This window comes from Megalops cyprinoides, chromosome 5, assembly GCF_013368585.1.
Source record: "Megalops cyprinoides isolate fMegCyp1 chromosome 5, fMegCyp1.pri, whole genome shotgun sequence".
Lineage (NCBI taxonomy): Eukaryota > Metazoa > Chordata > Actinopteri > Elopiformes > Megalopidae > Megalops > Megalops cyprinoides.
In genome coordinates, this window is record NC_050587.1 from 34,280,001 (window position 1) to 34,293,086 (window position 13,086).

General features: G+C 47.5%; 1 protein-coding gene across 1 annotated transcript in view; it reads right to left on the bottom strand.

Annotated features, from left to right (window-relative positions):
* slc12a2 (solute carrier family 12 member 2) overlaps positions 1 to 13,086 on the bottom strand; it is a 65,051-nt gene that overhangs the window by 31,827 nt on the left and 20,138 nt on the right. Inside the window, exons 2-4 of the mRNA XM_036528959.1 lie at positions 6,404 to 6,523; positions 3,423 to 3,498; positions 2,728 to 2,823 (exon numbers count right to left, since the gene is read on the bottom strand). Of these exons, the coding sequence (XP_036384852.1) occupies positions 2,728 to 2,823; positions 3,423 to 3,498; positions 6,404 to 6,523 (292 nt within the window). The remainder of the gene's footprint in view (positions 1 to 2,727; positions 2,824 to 3,422; positions 3,499 to 6,403; positions 6,524 to 13,086) is intronic.

A 13,086-nucleotide genomic window follows, 5' to 3' on the forward strand; every position in this document is an offset into this window, starting at 1 on the left:
AAGCTGAAATTCTTGGGTTAGCGCAGATTGAGTAGATGTTTGCTTTGAAGGGTTCAGATCTGAGGTTTGAGGGTGAACCGAAAGGTGAGAGGAACACGCCGACCTGCTTCTTCGGAGGTGGCAACAAACAGACGAATCGCGAGCACTTGCAAAGCCACGGGAAGCAGGTAGCCAGGTTTCGGCGACACCGGGGGCACGCTGGGACCCAATAAAAGACCTGAGACCTAGGCGACGATGCGAACAATTTCTGACAGGCCAGTGTAAAAACTTTGGATGGTTGCTATCCTAACATAAATTAGGATTGTGCAGCATTCCATCACCAACGGGAGACTTATTATGGAGGCACAATAGGTCAAGGTGTCAAGGTCAGGTAAGCGGTGCCGAGAACAAAAAAAAAAACAAACACAACACGATAATAACAGCAACAACGGCATGAAGAGAGCAGTGTTGGGACCATTGTTTGGCTTTTGGGGTGTACACAGCACACCCCTGATATGAAATATTTCGTCAATGATGTTTATCTAGGGTTTTCATTCATTATTGTTTGTGTTGAAAATTATTGGGGGGTTCAAATGTAGTCCACCTCGCCACTGCGTTACTCAAAAACACAGACCTGATTAAGTCAGCAACAGCTTGCAGAATATTTTCCTATTAAAAGAAACCAACAGACAGGTTTCAGGCCTGCTAATTAGACTAATACACTGGCACGTTCCCTGGACCGGAAAAAAGAAGGACATAAGGGAGGAGAGAGAGGTGTGCTGTCGCCGTGGTGACCTTCCCATGACCCGCACCGATGGCCGCATCGTGATCTGACTCGCCAGGCTCTCAGGTTTCACCCACAGGTGACGGAGGCAGAACGCTCTGTCCCCTAATTAAATGCCTCGCCCTCAACGCGCTGTCTGATCAAATCAAACGGGTGGCTGCGATCGGGAACAGGTTTCTGGAGGCGCGGCAAGTGCCTAAGGAGAGTGACTTCACCTAAGGCCCCTCAGCAACTGGTGTTTTCACAAGAAATACACTTTTCACAAGAAACACAAGTCAACAGGCTGCCAATTCCTCGCCACCAAGACGCGTTCAGGATTTGAATGAATGACTTCGTTTTTTTTTTGTTGTTTTTTTTCCTTTAACCCTATCGCTCCAAGTACATGACTGGACAAGCAGCAAGCACACAATCAGAGCTCAGGAAACAGTCAGAAGTTACAGTCCTTCACTCGTCTCGCAAAGGACACTGCTTCTTCTGTCCAGAGCTCCCTCTTTTATTAGACCCTGGCCTTCCTCTGGGCACAGAGATTAAAGAAAGAGGGTGATGACAGGTTGTGGAGGGGAGAGTTAATTAAAACTCCCTGCTTTTGGAGGTTAGGTGAAAAATCCAGGCCAGAAACCCTGAAATTCCTCAGTGGGCTTTTCAAATTAAGTAAGAGGGATTAATCAAATGTTGTCTGCTTCTAAATGAACCGCACAGATTTAAGATCTGAAAAGGGCGAAACGTTCCCTTGAATGATCTACCACTTTCTCCAGGGGTTCCATTATCTTCTAGGCGTAAGTTGACCTCAGGCTTCCAGGCGAAACCGGTTCTAGCCTCATATGCACCTTCCAGAATTCCCATACAGCGGGGAGAACTTTAAACATGACTGAGGAGGTTTTCAAACTGAAAGCCTGGTCCTTTTCTTTGACAAAACCTGTGCTGAAGCCAGGTCATTTTTTTGTTCCATGGATAACACTAAGTCTGGCACTTGTAGAGATGAACATTGCTTATATGAGAGAAAGTGGTCAGACTGTCTTAATTTTGTTTCTCTGAGTTAAGGAAACACCACTGAGCGGAAGGATAGGAAGTTAATTTGACCTTCCTCTGCTTATGCTTAAAGATGAATTCAAATCTTTTATTTGTTCATTTACAGAAAAGCAGTTCTCTCCCTTCTCGTTCCCTCCACAAATGTACTATATGATCAATACCATTGTGCCAGCCGCTAATGAGTTTTAACACTTAGAGCACACAGGGAATTGATAAACGTTCATCATCTACCTAAGTGGCGTAAATTACCTGGATCTGGGAAGGCATTAATGAACGGAATGCGGAGTGCTTACGCAACCGCACACAGCTGTTAGTGTCAAGTGCGGTGAAGCGAACTTCCTGTTGGGGGTAAAAGCCACTGCAGCTTCCTTTTGCGAGGCTACAGCCCTATTCTAGGCACTGCCTACACCCTGTCAGACTGTAGGCGGGCGATTATGTCCACACACGACGTGGAATATGCCGAACCTGCTGGTTAAACAGGTTCACAAAAACGAAGCCAACTTGCGCCTGTGCAGGTCCATGCCACATCAGTGTTGTATTTCAGATAGCATTCTGATGTTTTCCAGTTGTAACATATCTGAATTTTTTTAATCGTTTCTATACATATTCTCATATGCTAAGACATTTCTCTCTGCTATTTTTAGGTCTGTTCACACTCAGAATGGTAAACTGAGAAAGGCTCAAGCTTTTCCATCTGGTCTCATGGTGGAAGAGCTGAATTTAGATGGTGAATTCAGATGCGTGATGCTGGCCCCTATTCATTAGGTTATTTTGGGACAAGATGCATTCCCAAACCCCCCCCCCCCCCCCCCCCCACCCCATAAAATGACTCATGAAAAAACCCCACAAGAAGCTTTATGGCATATTAATTAGGTGGCTAGATGAGTTAGGACACAGATACTGTTACACAGTAACGTGAACATCACTGTACACACCTCCTCGTACAAATCCATTGGTTGCTATCGCTGAGGTGGAGAGGCCGGTGATGGTCGTCACAACCGTGGCCATGAGAATGATCACACAGGAGAGAGCTGTGAAAAGGAAAAAAAATAACTATAATTAAAGATGAAATTAACCAGAGGATCTGTCCACAGTTCCCCAAAACTCATGGTGATTTATCTAGGAAGTAAGCTTGACACAGTTCTGGATGCACTCCTGATAAGAGTCAGAACGACAAGCCTAACTGGGCTGAATGACCTGTTCTTGTAACAAAACTCTGCGTGCTCCTGGGTTCTTATATTGCATCCACAAAAAAAGCTAATCCATTCACTATAAACACCTCATGTGTGGGTGCTACAAGGAGAGAATATCTGTTTACAAGATCGCAATAATGGTATCGACTTACTACCAAGCTGCAACTAATCTACCGGCAATGGGATTCATTTTCTCCTCCTAATAAGACATTCCGGAGGGGCACGCGAACAGTCACAACGACTGAAGAGAAGAGGCCCGTGCCTGACAGCTGGCTGTCTGCACTGTTCTGCTTCGGCACTTTGCACCTGCGCGGTAAGTGGCGGTGGGCGGAGGGCGAGCTGAGAATTGAAACAGTAATTTGCGCAGAGCCGTGAAATGACCCCAGGTCCTGGGGAGGGGGTGGGGTGGGTTCTGGGAGGAGGGGGTGGTCGCTTACCGATGCCGGCCTGGCCCACGATCCAGGACATGCGGATGAAGAGCATCACACCCCAGATGTTGAGCATGCAGCGTACCTGTGCAGGAAAGCGGGGTGGGACATGGGTTAAGCGCACCAGATTCATTCATTCATCGGTACAAGGCTTCCAATGGAAACACCGATAGGCCTCCAACATCCAGGACAAGAGGCTGCATTCTACCGAGATTTGGCCCACACGCTCACTAACTTTTACAACATTATGAAAGCACAAACAGAAGTCTGGCATTTGGGCAAGCAACAGTCATCTGACAAATACAAGCTACAGGAAGCTCCTTGTGTGTGATACAACATTGGAGGTTTTGTTTCATGCAGAGTTGTGCAATTCCAGCTCTGAAATGGATGTAAAGACAAAGGAATCCAGGAGTCAAGCCCTCTGCAATTGCTATGGAAACAGTGAATGTACCTGACTATTATCATAAATATTACCAGTTAAATGCAGGTGTTGAAATGTAAGCAGCGTTCAACTCATACATCGCAAATGCAAGACCCAGAGGACAATCAAATTAGGTTTTCTCTTAAGGTTCATGTAAGCAAAAAATGGAGGCATTTGCTTAATGTTTCTCGAGGTTGAGTGGACTGAATCAGAGCCAGAGAGAGAGAGAGAGAGAGAGAGAGAGAGAGAGCATTTTCTTTAGTACAGCACATTCGTATGTTGCCCGGGTTGCTTTGGTAACAAAGGGATCCACCTCTTTGAACCAAAATGAGGGCAAATTAGGTTCCTTCGGAATGATCGTCAACTTGAGATTTCAAGATTAAAGGAGGATGCTTCCTTGATTCCATTGCGGACCGCTACTAACAAAATGAAGGCTCTTCTATTTTCAGAGCCTCGAGCCCATCAATGCAAAACCGTGGCAACTAAATTGTAGCCTGCCATTGACATGTGAGATCGTCTTAGAAGGCGAGTAAATTAGTTTGTCTTTGTCTGAAAAATTAAACTGGCAGTGGCAAAGAAAATGAGAGATTAATATCTAAGGAAAGGAGCTGACAAACTGATTCATCATTAGTTCAATCTCAAGGGACTCATTTCAGGGCTCGACTCAACATTTTTTGGCAAACAGTCTACAGTTATTTATCTGTTATATTATCTACAGTTTTTACATGTTATCACATGGGATTCGGTGTTAGGGATAAGGCATGCTGTTAACCTCCTCCCACTCAATATTTAACAGCATGTTATTCTCATATATTTTGAAAGACAAAAATATAACTGTTCACTTTCCGTTAAAAAAAAAAAGTACAGTGTGGAAATGTGAACAGCGTGTCTTGCAAAAGGTTATATTTCCATTTAAACACCAGACATGCCAAATCTTAGATGACAATGATGCAGGGGGAAAGGAAGAGAAAGGCTGCGCTTGTCAAAATACAGTGTGGGTGATGAGAAGCACAACACACAGGTGGCCTTTGAAACAAATGGACTTGGGGGGAAAGGGTAATGCAGTCTATAAAAATCCTCAACTTTCAAACAAATAAGCACTTCCTCAAAAAAAAAAAAAAGACATGCCTTACGCTACAGCAAAGGGGGTCAGTTTGTAATGGACTTTCCTGATTTCTGTGCAACATTACAGGTGACTATGCTAGGCCTGTGATATGGTAAACGCAGAGACAACTGTTGGATGTACCAAGCGTTGAGTCTCATAAGCACCACGGACGTGGTGTGCCCTACTAAAAGCCTCCCCTGGGGTTCATACTCATATACTTAAAGAAAACTATATTCATTTTGAGCACTGATTAGACATGAGTGTTAAATGATTAATTAATAAGTTTTCAGAGGATAGCTCTCAATGCCTGTTAGAGTGGAATCAGCATGTCAAATACACAGAAAAAGAAATTAATGAATTGTTCGGCACTGCGATCGGCTAAAACTGAAGTGCCGCGATATTCTGACTGCAGATGCGAGAGACACGGCATGGAATGGAGCCCTGTCTGGCAGGGTTCGATCATCAACGCAAAAAAAAAAAAACCCCTGAGCGAGGGCCACGCGGCTCGTTCAGTGACGTGCTCATGTGAGTCCTCACCGTATCGCGCGAGTGGGCGGCCGAGAGCCAATCCGCGGGGGAAGCGCAATGCTAACAGTGACAGTAGACAGATGTCACGCAGGGTACGGCGGCACAGCACACCACAACCCCGCGGCAGCACATGCACGGTCTACGCTGCGGGAGAAGAGCAAGGCTGTCCAACGGATCTGCCAACAGTCAAACACCGAGCCCTCTGCTGTCCGGACAGGGCTCACAGATGATGAAGTTGGTTATTAAAGTTACGCACTTGAGAAAGATGATGCTGGAGAGTTTTCCTTTATGAATAAACCTCCAAGCACGGCCTTGCATTTCAAAAAAAAAAAAAAAAAGCCTATTTTTGGGATTCCAATTGATTTTACCGTTTCCCTGGGGGCCCACTTAATGCGCACAAGCAATAATTTGGCCTTGCTTGCTTTTACGGCATGTTAAAAGTGTGTACTAAGGACAGTTAATGGAAGGAGTTAATATAAATGATAATGCCTAAGAAAGTGCATTGCCATTAAAAACATCAGCTCGAGAGGGCATCTTGAGAGATGTTCTCACAATAAAAATATGCCAATTAATGGGACCAAAAAAAGTCTTGATGTCAACAGGGGTCTTCTTGGCAAAGAGCCTTAACTTGCTCCCTGAAGTGCAGTGTTTATTTTTTGTAGGCATCTCATAGATCCAACAAAGTGTAGTTGTTCTTGTGCTCCCTTTTGGTCGTTTTCAGCGCTAAAAATTTGCCGAGAAGAGATTTGTAGATTGAGGGATTGGTGGAGTCTCAAAAAGTTAAAAGTGAGGGCAGCTTAGTTTGCAGAGAGCTCATGGCCCTCATTACATCGTTATGTCAATCTAAAACGGAAATGGAACTACACCGGCTCAGTTTTATACGACCCCTTAATGAAGCGGTTTGGTGTGGTTTTGCAGAGGGGGTGTGACACTCACCAGGACACCTTTAATCCACCCAAACTTGACCACGCCCTTCGACTCCGCCGCCTCTTTGGCCGCCGCCTCCTCTGCGGGGGTGAGCTCTTCCCCATTGGCGAAGCCGTCCTCAAAGGGCTCCTGGGGAAGAAAAAGAAAAACAGAACTGTTAGCAACCTGACACGGCCATTAGAGATCTCCAACAAAGCTATCAACGACCCTGGACACGGGCGTTAATGACCCCGAACACAAGCGGTGGGAACCCTTGACACAGGTGTTTGCGATATCCAGCACAGGCATTAACAACCTGTAACACGAGTGCTAGCGACTCGTGACACAGGTTCTTTGGAGCCAACTGTGATGTCAATATTGTATGTCTTGGGCTGTGTACATTTGCATAGGAAGGGTTAAGTTCAAACGTTAAAGTTCGAAAACTAAGTGGGTGAAACAAAACCCCAAAGACTGGGAGTATGTCCTACAATAAAATGGTTCTAAAAACCAGACTTCTCGCGCACACACACACACACACACACAGTTATCTGTCCTTGTATCTGTGAGCGAAGGTCAAACACAGGAAGCATCCCTCCTGTGTCCAGACAATGCCATGACGCGGGTGACCGCCCCCCGCTGGTCTCCCCTGACTCCCTCGCCCGTTCAACCCGTTGCCATGGACACTCCCAGGGATGCCATGAGGCGTCGGAGAACTCCCCCTCCCACCGCCTTCCCCTCTCCTCTCTCCCTCACAGGTTTACCACGTCCGGCCCTGAAATGAGGGGCGGGACAGGGCACCGTGAAGGTCAGATATATACGGGCAGAACAGGAAGTCAGAACGCACGCTCCAATATGGACACGTCTTCCTGTGTTGCGGCTTTAAAATCCCCGGCTTTAAAAACCCAGCGGGGTGACGCCTCGCCCAAGTGACAATCCACGCCCCATCGGTCGGCCTCCTTCCCCTGTACCCTCTGCTTCAGATCAGGGGAGATAACAATCAGCCCTGGCGAGAGGAGGTGGGGCCCCACAACGGCGGTGTTGTTCTCGGCCGCGCTGCTCCGAGCCCCGCCTCAACCTTGCTGTAAAATGAGTCCGGCCTCGGCAGCGTCCCCTGGGCGTGCATTACAGGGTGTTGACACGCGGGGAGGTTATTGAATGTATGGACGACCCTGAGAGGGTGCGGTACCGATCCCTGACCCGGCTCGGCGCTGCCAGGTAGGCCGGGTCACGTTACAGATCTACAGGCTGATAGAAGCAGAGCCCTTGTGCGTCTGCCCCGTCCTGCTAGCTCTCCCAGGCAGAGCCTCCAACACCCCCCCCCCCTCCGAGTGCCCGGGAGCCAGTCAGAGACACACATCTCAACACCAGGAGGAACAGGGCTCCAACAACTATACACTGCATCTGGCCAGAAACCGCTGCCCAGCTTACAGTCAAACTCAAAGGGGTTTTTAGAAAAAAAAAAGATTTGAATAAATAAATCCATAATCCCCTGAACCTTGTCTCTATTAGTATTAAGTGGCTTATGCCATCAAGATAATTTTTTTTTTGTTTTTCCTCAAATATTTTCCAATGTGAGATCATTTACCGTTTCACAACACAGCCCAGAACATTGCTCCTGTTTGTGTGCAGTAAATGCTGACGGCTCAGTGCAAGGGATGTGTGTTCAGACAGGAAGGTCTGTAATATAAATGATTAATGAACACAAGAAGAGTTATTTTTCCTTTGGGGTTCTCACATGCTCCTACGTGGATTCAGATTATAGAATTACAGATTTCACATTATCACATGGATAATTTTTTCCTTCCTCTAACCAGTGCATGACATCATACATGCCCTTGGGCAGCTCATGTCACACACGCCTTTGGAGTGACTTGTGATGTCACACATGCATGACTGGATTGTGATGTCATACACAGGATGCGGGTCTGGCAGTGGAGTGGACAGAACGCCCTTCCACAGGCCCGCAGAGAGCTCCTGCTCTTCCACACCTCTTCCTGAGGAGAGCCATCCCCTCCTGACGCCACGCTGCTTGGATAGGAACTCAGCCCTAATGCACACGAACGGCGCCCGGTCTTATCTGATCCTGAGAGGATTCTGACAGGAAATTCCAGAGAGTCAAACAAGTAATGCAACAAATGTTTCACTCCCGCGCTTAGCTTTCTGAGATGTGAGACGAGACGGACGTACAGACGGATCAGCGATCATTTTTGGGGGGGGATCTTGATAAGGGCCATCCGGCGGAACTCGCGAGCCTTTACGTCAAACAGGGGGAGGCCTGTATCTGGGACGCAGGACGGCCTAGCGGCCTGCCCCATGCGACAGAGGACACAGAGAACAGGTCTGCCATTACAGAGGTGCGCTTCTCTGACAATGGCTCTGTGAATTACAGAATTATGAATTACAGAACAGCGTGGCGCCTCTAGCATGTACCCCGGCGTGTGACGGGGGCCGTCGGCTGTGCCGTCTGTCAGTGGCTGCTCCTATCCCGCGTCCCACGGCGACGAGATAGCATCGCCGGGATCCTCGCCGTGTCAGGGACACTGGGCCATCGAGGGGGCGGGGCGGGCGGCCCAGAAAATGGGCGCATTGTCCGAGGCCCTCAGAGCCGTCAACACCTGGGCCTGGGGGGTCACACTGCCTCGAGCTGGGCGCTCACAAAAACCAATAGCATGCCTCCTTTTATACTCATCAGCCAGAGAGGCATAAGAGGGTACAAGAGACCCACTGCTTGGGCCAATGGATGATTAAATAAAAAAACTTAATGGTACAATAAAGATGGGGATAATAAAAGCTACTTAATTATAATGAAAGGCTTATTGTACTTACTATGAATGGTTTAGCATTAGACTTTTAAAAAACAACTAGACATTTTTGTTGTCAGTGGGCAGTAATAACATTCTAATTTTAAAAAAATATATGACATATTATGTGAATTATTCAATATCATATATCATCAGTAAAAAGTACTGATTTTTATCACACAAACAGAGTTATGTAATAACATTTTTTCTACATGTCAACTACGGGTGAATCTGAATCCTAGCAGAGAGAGGCTTGACGGGCAAGAATTAGCCAATCAGAGCTCATGAAATTCTACACCTCAACATCCAGGAGCCCTGGGTGCTTGCCACAGACAAACCCATTGAGACCATACTGATCTCTCAGAAAAACAGCTCGGGAAAAAAAAGCTAAGGCAAGACAAAGAGAGAAAGAGAGCGAATACTACAGAAAAGGAAATTGAAAAACACCTTGAAAGGAAAAGCAGCAATCCTGAAAGAAAGATTCCTCCTGTGCATCGGGGACAGGCCCAAGGTGCACCGCTTCCACGTGCTCCCTCTCAGCTGGGAGAGCTCAGCGCTGCGGGGGAGGGTGCGGAGGCTTCTCTTCCATCCCGACACCGTCGGCCTCGGCTCTCCACGCCTCGCCACTCAGCCGCCCGCGGGATGTTCCCCAGCCTGCTACCGGTCAGACAGGTTCGGCTTCATTATCTCCCGTCAGGGAAGAGCACTGCATCGAGCAAGCCCCCCTCTCCGAACAGAGCCTCATCACATTACATTACTGTGATTTAGCAGACACTCCTGTACAGGGCGACTTTTTTTTTTTTTTACATGTTATCCATTTATACAGCTGGATATTTACTTAGGCAACCGTGGGTGAGGTACTTTCCCCAGGGGTATGGCAGCAGTGTCCCAGCAATCAAAGTAGCAACCATTTGGTAACGAGCCCTGCTCCTTACCACTATGCTGCGCCGCCACCCCTGTTGCCTCAGTCAGAGAGGGGGAAGCTGGAAGGCAGGGGGGTTACGCTCTACAGGGACAGAGATGAGGCCCTTCCTCTGGTGAACCGGGCCCTCACTTCCCTGAATTAATGGAGCGCCGCACCATCGGCTTTTAACAGGCATTGATTTCAAATGATGTCAGCCTTCCTCCCGGGACATCCTGTCAAACGAGCGGACGCAAACGCCAGCACACCGAGGCCGGGAGCTCCGAGTCACAGCAGCCACACAATGGGGCAAGGAAACGGGCCGAGCGCGAAGGATTGTCTTCAAAGCACACGAGATGCACCACTCTATTTATAAAGCAAAAAACAATAAATCAGACTTGCAGTTTTTTTATTAAAAGTACATGTAGTACTCCCTACTGTATTTAAGCTAGACAAATACTGGGACGGCTCCAGTTATGTAAATATTTGGCCATGGGACACGAAAATTTGCTTACAAAAATATTATAAAATATTATAAAATAAAAACTGCTCACCTCTTCCCTACAGCCATATGTACTGAAATAGCTCAAAAATCGAAACTCTCAGTACAATGTCAAAAAAAAAAAAAAAAAAAAAAAATCGATATTTAGCCTATACGTTTCCCATCAATATTCTTGTTTGTCCAATCTGATGTGATGATGTACATGTCCTAGACCCTGACTTTCAGTAACTGTAGCGCCACAGAGCTGCAGGCCTTCTCTCTGCGGTTCATCATCAAGGACACTGTGCTACATGTGTTCATGGGAGCTTCATTAAAGTCAGTGCCAGCTGTACTGGGATCAGCCAGCTGCCCCCTCATTAGATATCATTCCATGAGACAGTCACTTGTATTAACAGGTGTGGTCACGGCAGCCGTGTAAGGAAGGAAGCATCTCATCCGCACCTGGAAATGTTCTTCTCTTACTGTGCAAACACAGCGAGATGCCAGCACAACACCGCAGTGCCACATACCGGAAAAGCCACATCCTCAGTGCGCAGTGACTCTGATTCCGAGCGGATAGCCTAATTGCCTGCTCCCTTTAACGAAGCATAGCTGATGTCCAAACAGAACAGGTGCCAGCTGAATTTCCCCCCTATCCCCCGAGCAACACGCCGTTTCTGACCTAATACAGCGCTGTGCGTTTGCCAATGGGCATGTGTTTCTATATTTATCCTTTTTTTTTTTTCACCCACCGACTGGTTGATTATATCAAGTGACTCACTGTTCATACGCAGTTCTTGCCTTTAGCATTGCTCCCTGGCGTCCCCACTTTCTTCACAAACTGCAGTTATGACACTAGCAAGCTGGCGCAGTTGGAATGCACCCAGAGGGTGTGACAGGCAGTAGCTTCAGTGCTATTTGCTTAGCAGACACCCCTGCCTAAGGTGGCTTACATAACTGCAGTTTATATATTACCCATTTATACAGCTGGATAGGTACTGAAGCGATTCAGCCCCAGGACCTGCTTCCAGTATGACAGCAGCAGCCCCCCCTCATCTGAGAATCGGAATCGAACCCACAACCTTCAGGTCACAAGCTCAGTAGAATGAATCACTCTGCATTCAGGTGTGGAGCGCGGTTCCCCGGTAGGACTGCACCGCCCAGGCGGACGCTGTCATGACGCACACCGCGTGCGTGGAGTTACAGGCCACCAGCATCTCCAGCGTCCTTGGACATGGTACTTCATCATCGCACCGTTGCACTGAACCTCCGGCTCGACCCTCCTAAATAAATCACCGAGTGAGAGCCGCGGGTCTGGAGAGACGTATATGATGTCAGAATATGGGCGGGAACATGATGTCAGAGAATACAGGAAAAAAAATAATAAAGAGGACAGCATGTTCACTGTATTCCTCGAAAACAGGCATGCCAGAACAAGACTGCATGCATTCTCCCTTAAGGGCTTCTTAACCTGTTAAAGGTTCAGGTTGGAATTAGTATGTTAAACCTCTGACAGTGCAGAATCTCCGAGAAGCAGTAATCTCCTACATTCATACACAAGGGGAACCGTGTGGTGTAGTGATAAGCAGGGCTTGCGACCCAAAGGTTGCCAGTTCAATTCCCACGCGAGGCAATGCTGCTTTACCTTTGTAAATCGTTCTGGATGAGACTCAGCAATATTGCGGTTACTTGTCTCCTCGGTTCAAAATGTACAGGGAGACAAAGCCATTCGCATTTAATGTCACCAGAAGTCAGCTTCAGCTGGGCTCAGCTTCGGCTCTTCCATGCTTAGACTAGGTTCCCCACAACACTGTAGGTTTTACAATAATTATGTACGCCAACTTTAATTAAAACCGACTAAGCACTAGTGTATACCCCAGTAATTCCCACACCTCAGATATTCTGCATTTATTTCAAGCAGCATTGTCAAACTGATATAATGAAACTGCGGATCGTGTACTGAACATATTGTGAATAGATCTGCAAGTCCTCAGCCACCAGAGGGCGCTCCCTTCAGACGCAGTATACAGGGGGCTGCAACGGCCAGGCATTCAGACTTCACACTGATAAGATAATAACCATCCTCTTGTCGTGTAGTGAGAAGTGCGCTGCACCACAGAAGAACCATACGATGACGGACAGCTCTATTGCCACGTGCAACGGGCATCGGAATATGGCCTGCATGTTGCTAGGGAAACGAAGGGATAATGCCACCGATGGTCCTGGCATGCCAGTGCGGAGCCGCGTTGTAGTCCGCCGTGATTACTGTAATCTGTTTATCTGGCACCAGTGCGCCAAACAGCTGGGCGAGGGGACGCGGCACATTCGGAAAAGGCGTCCTTTTTGGAGCGCAGTTCCTGTTACACAAGCATTTCAAAATACCTGCCCCTGGCGCCTTTTTTTTTTTGAAGACTCTCCAAATTACTCCCGAGGAAACCAAGCTCTGCCGGGAAAGGCCACCGTTCCTGGCTGTAGGTAACCCGATCCCAGCCTAATTCTGTCTGGAGGGAGACACCCCTTTTGTGAGCCC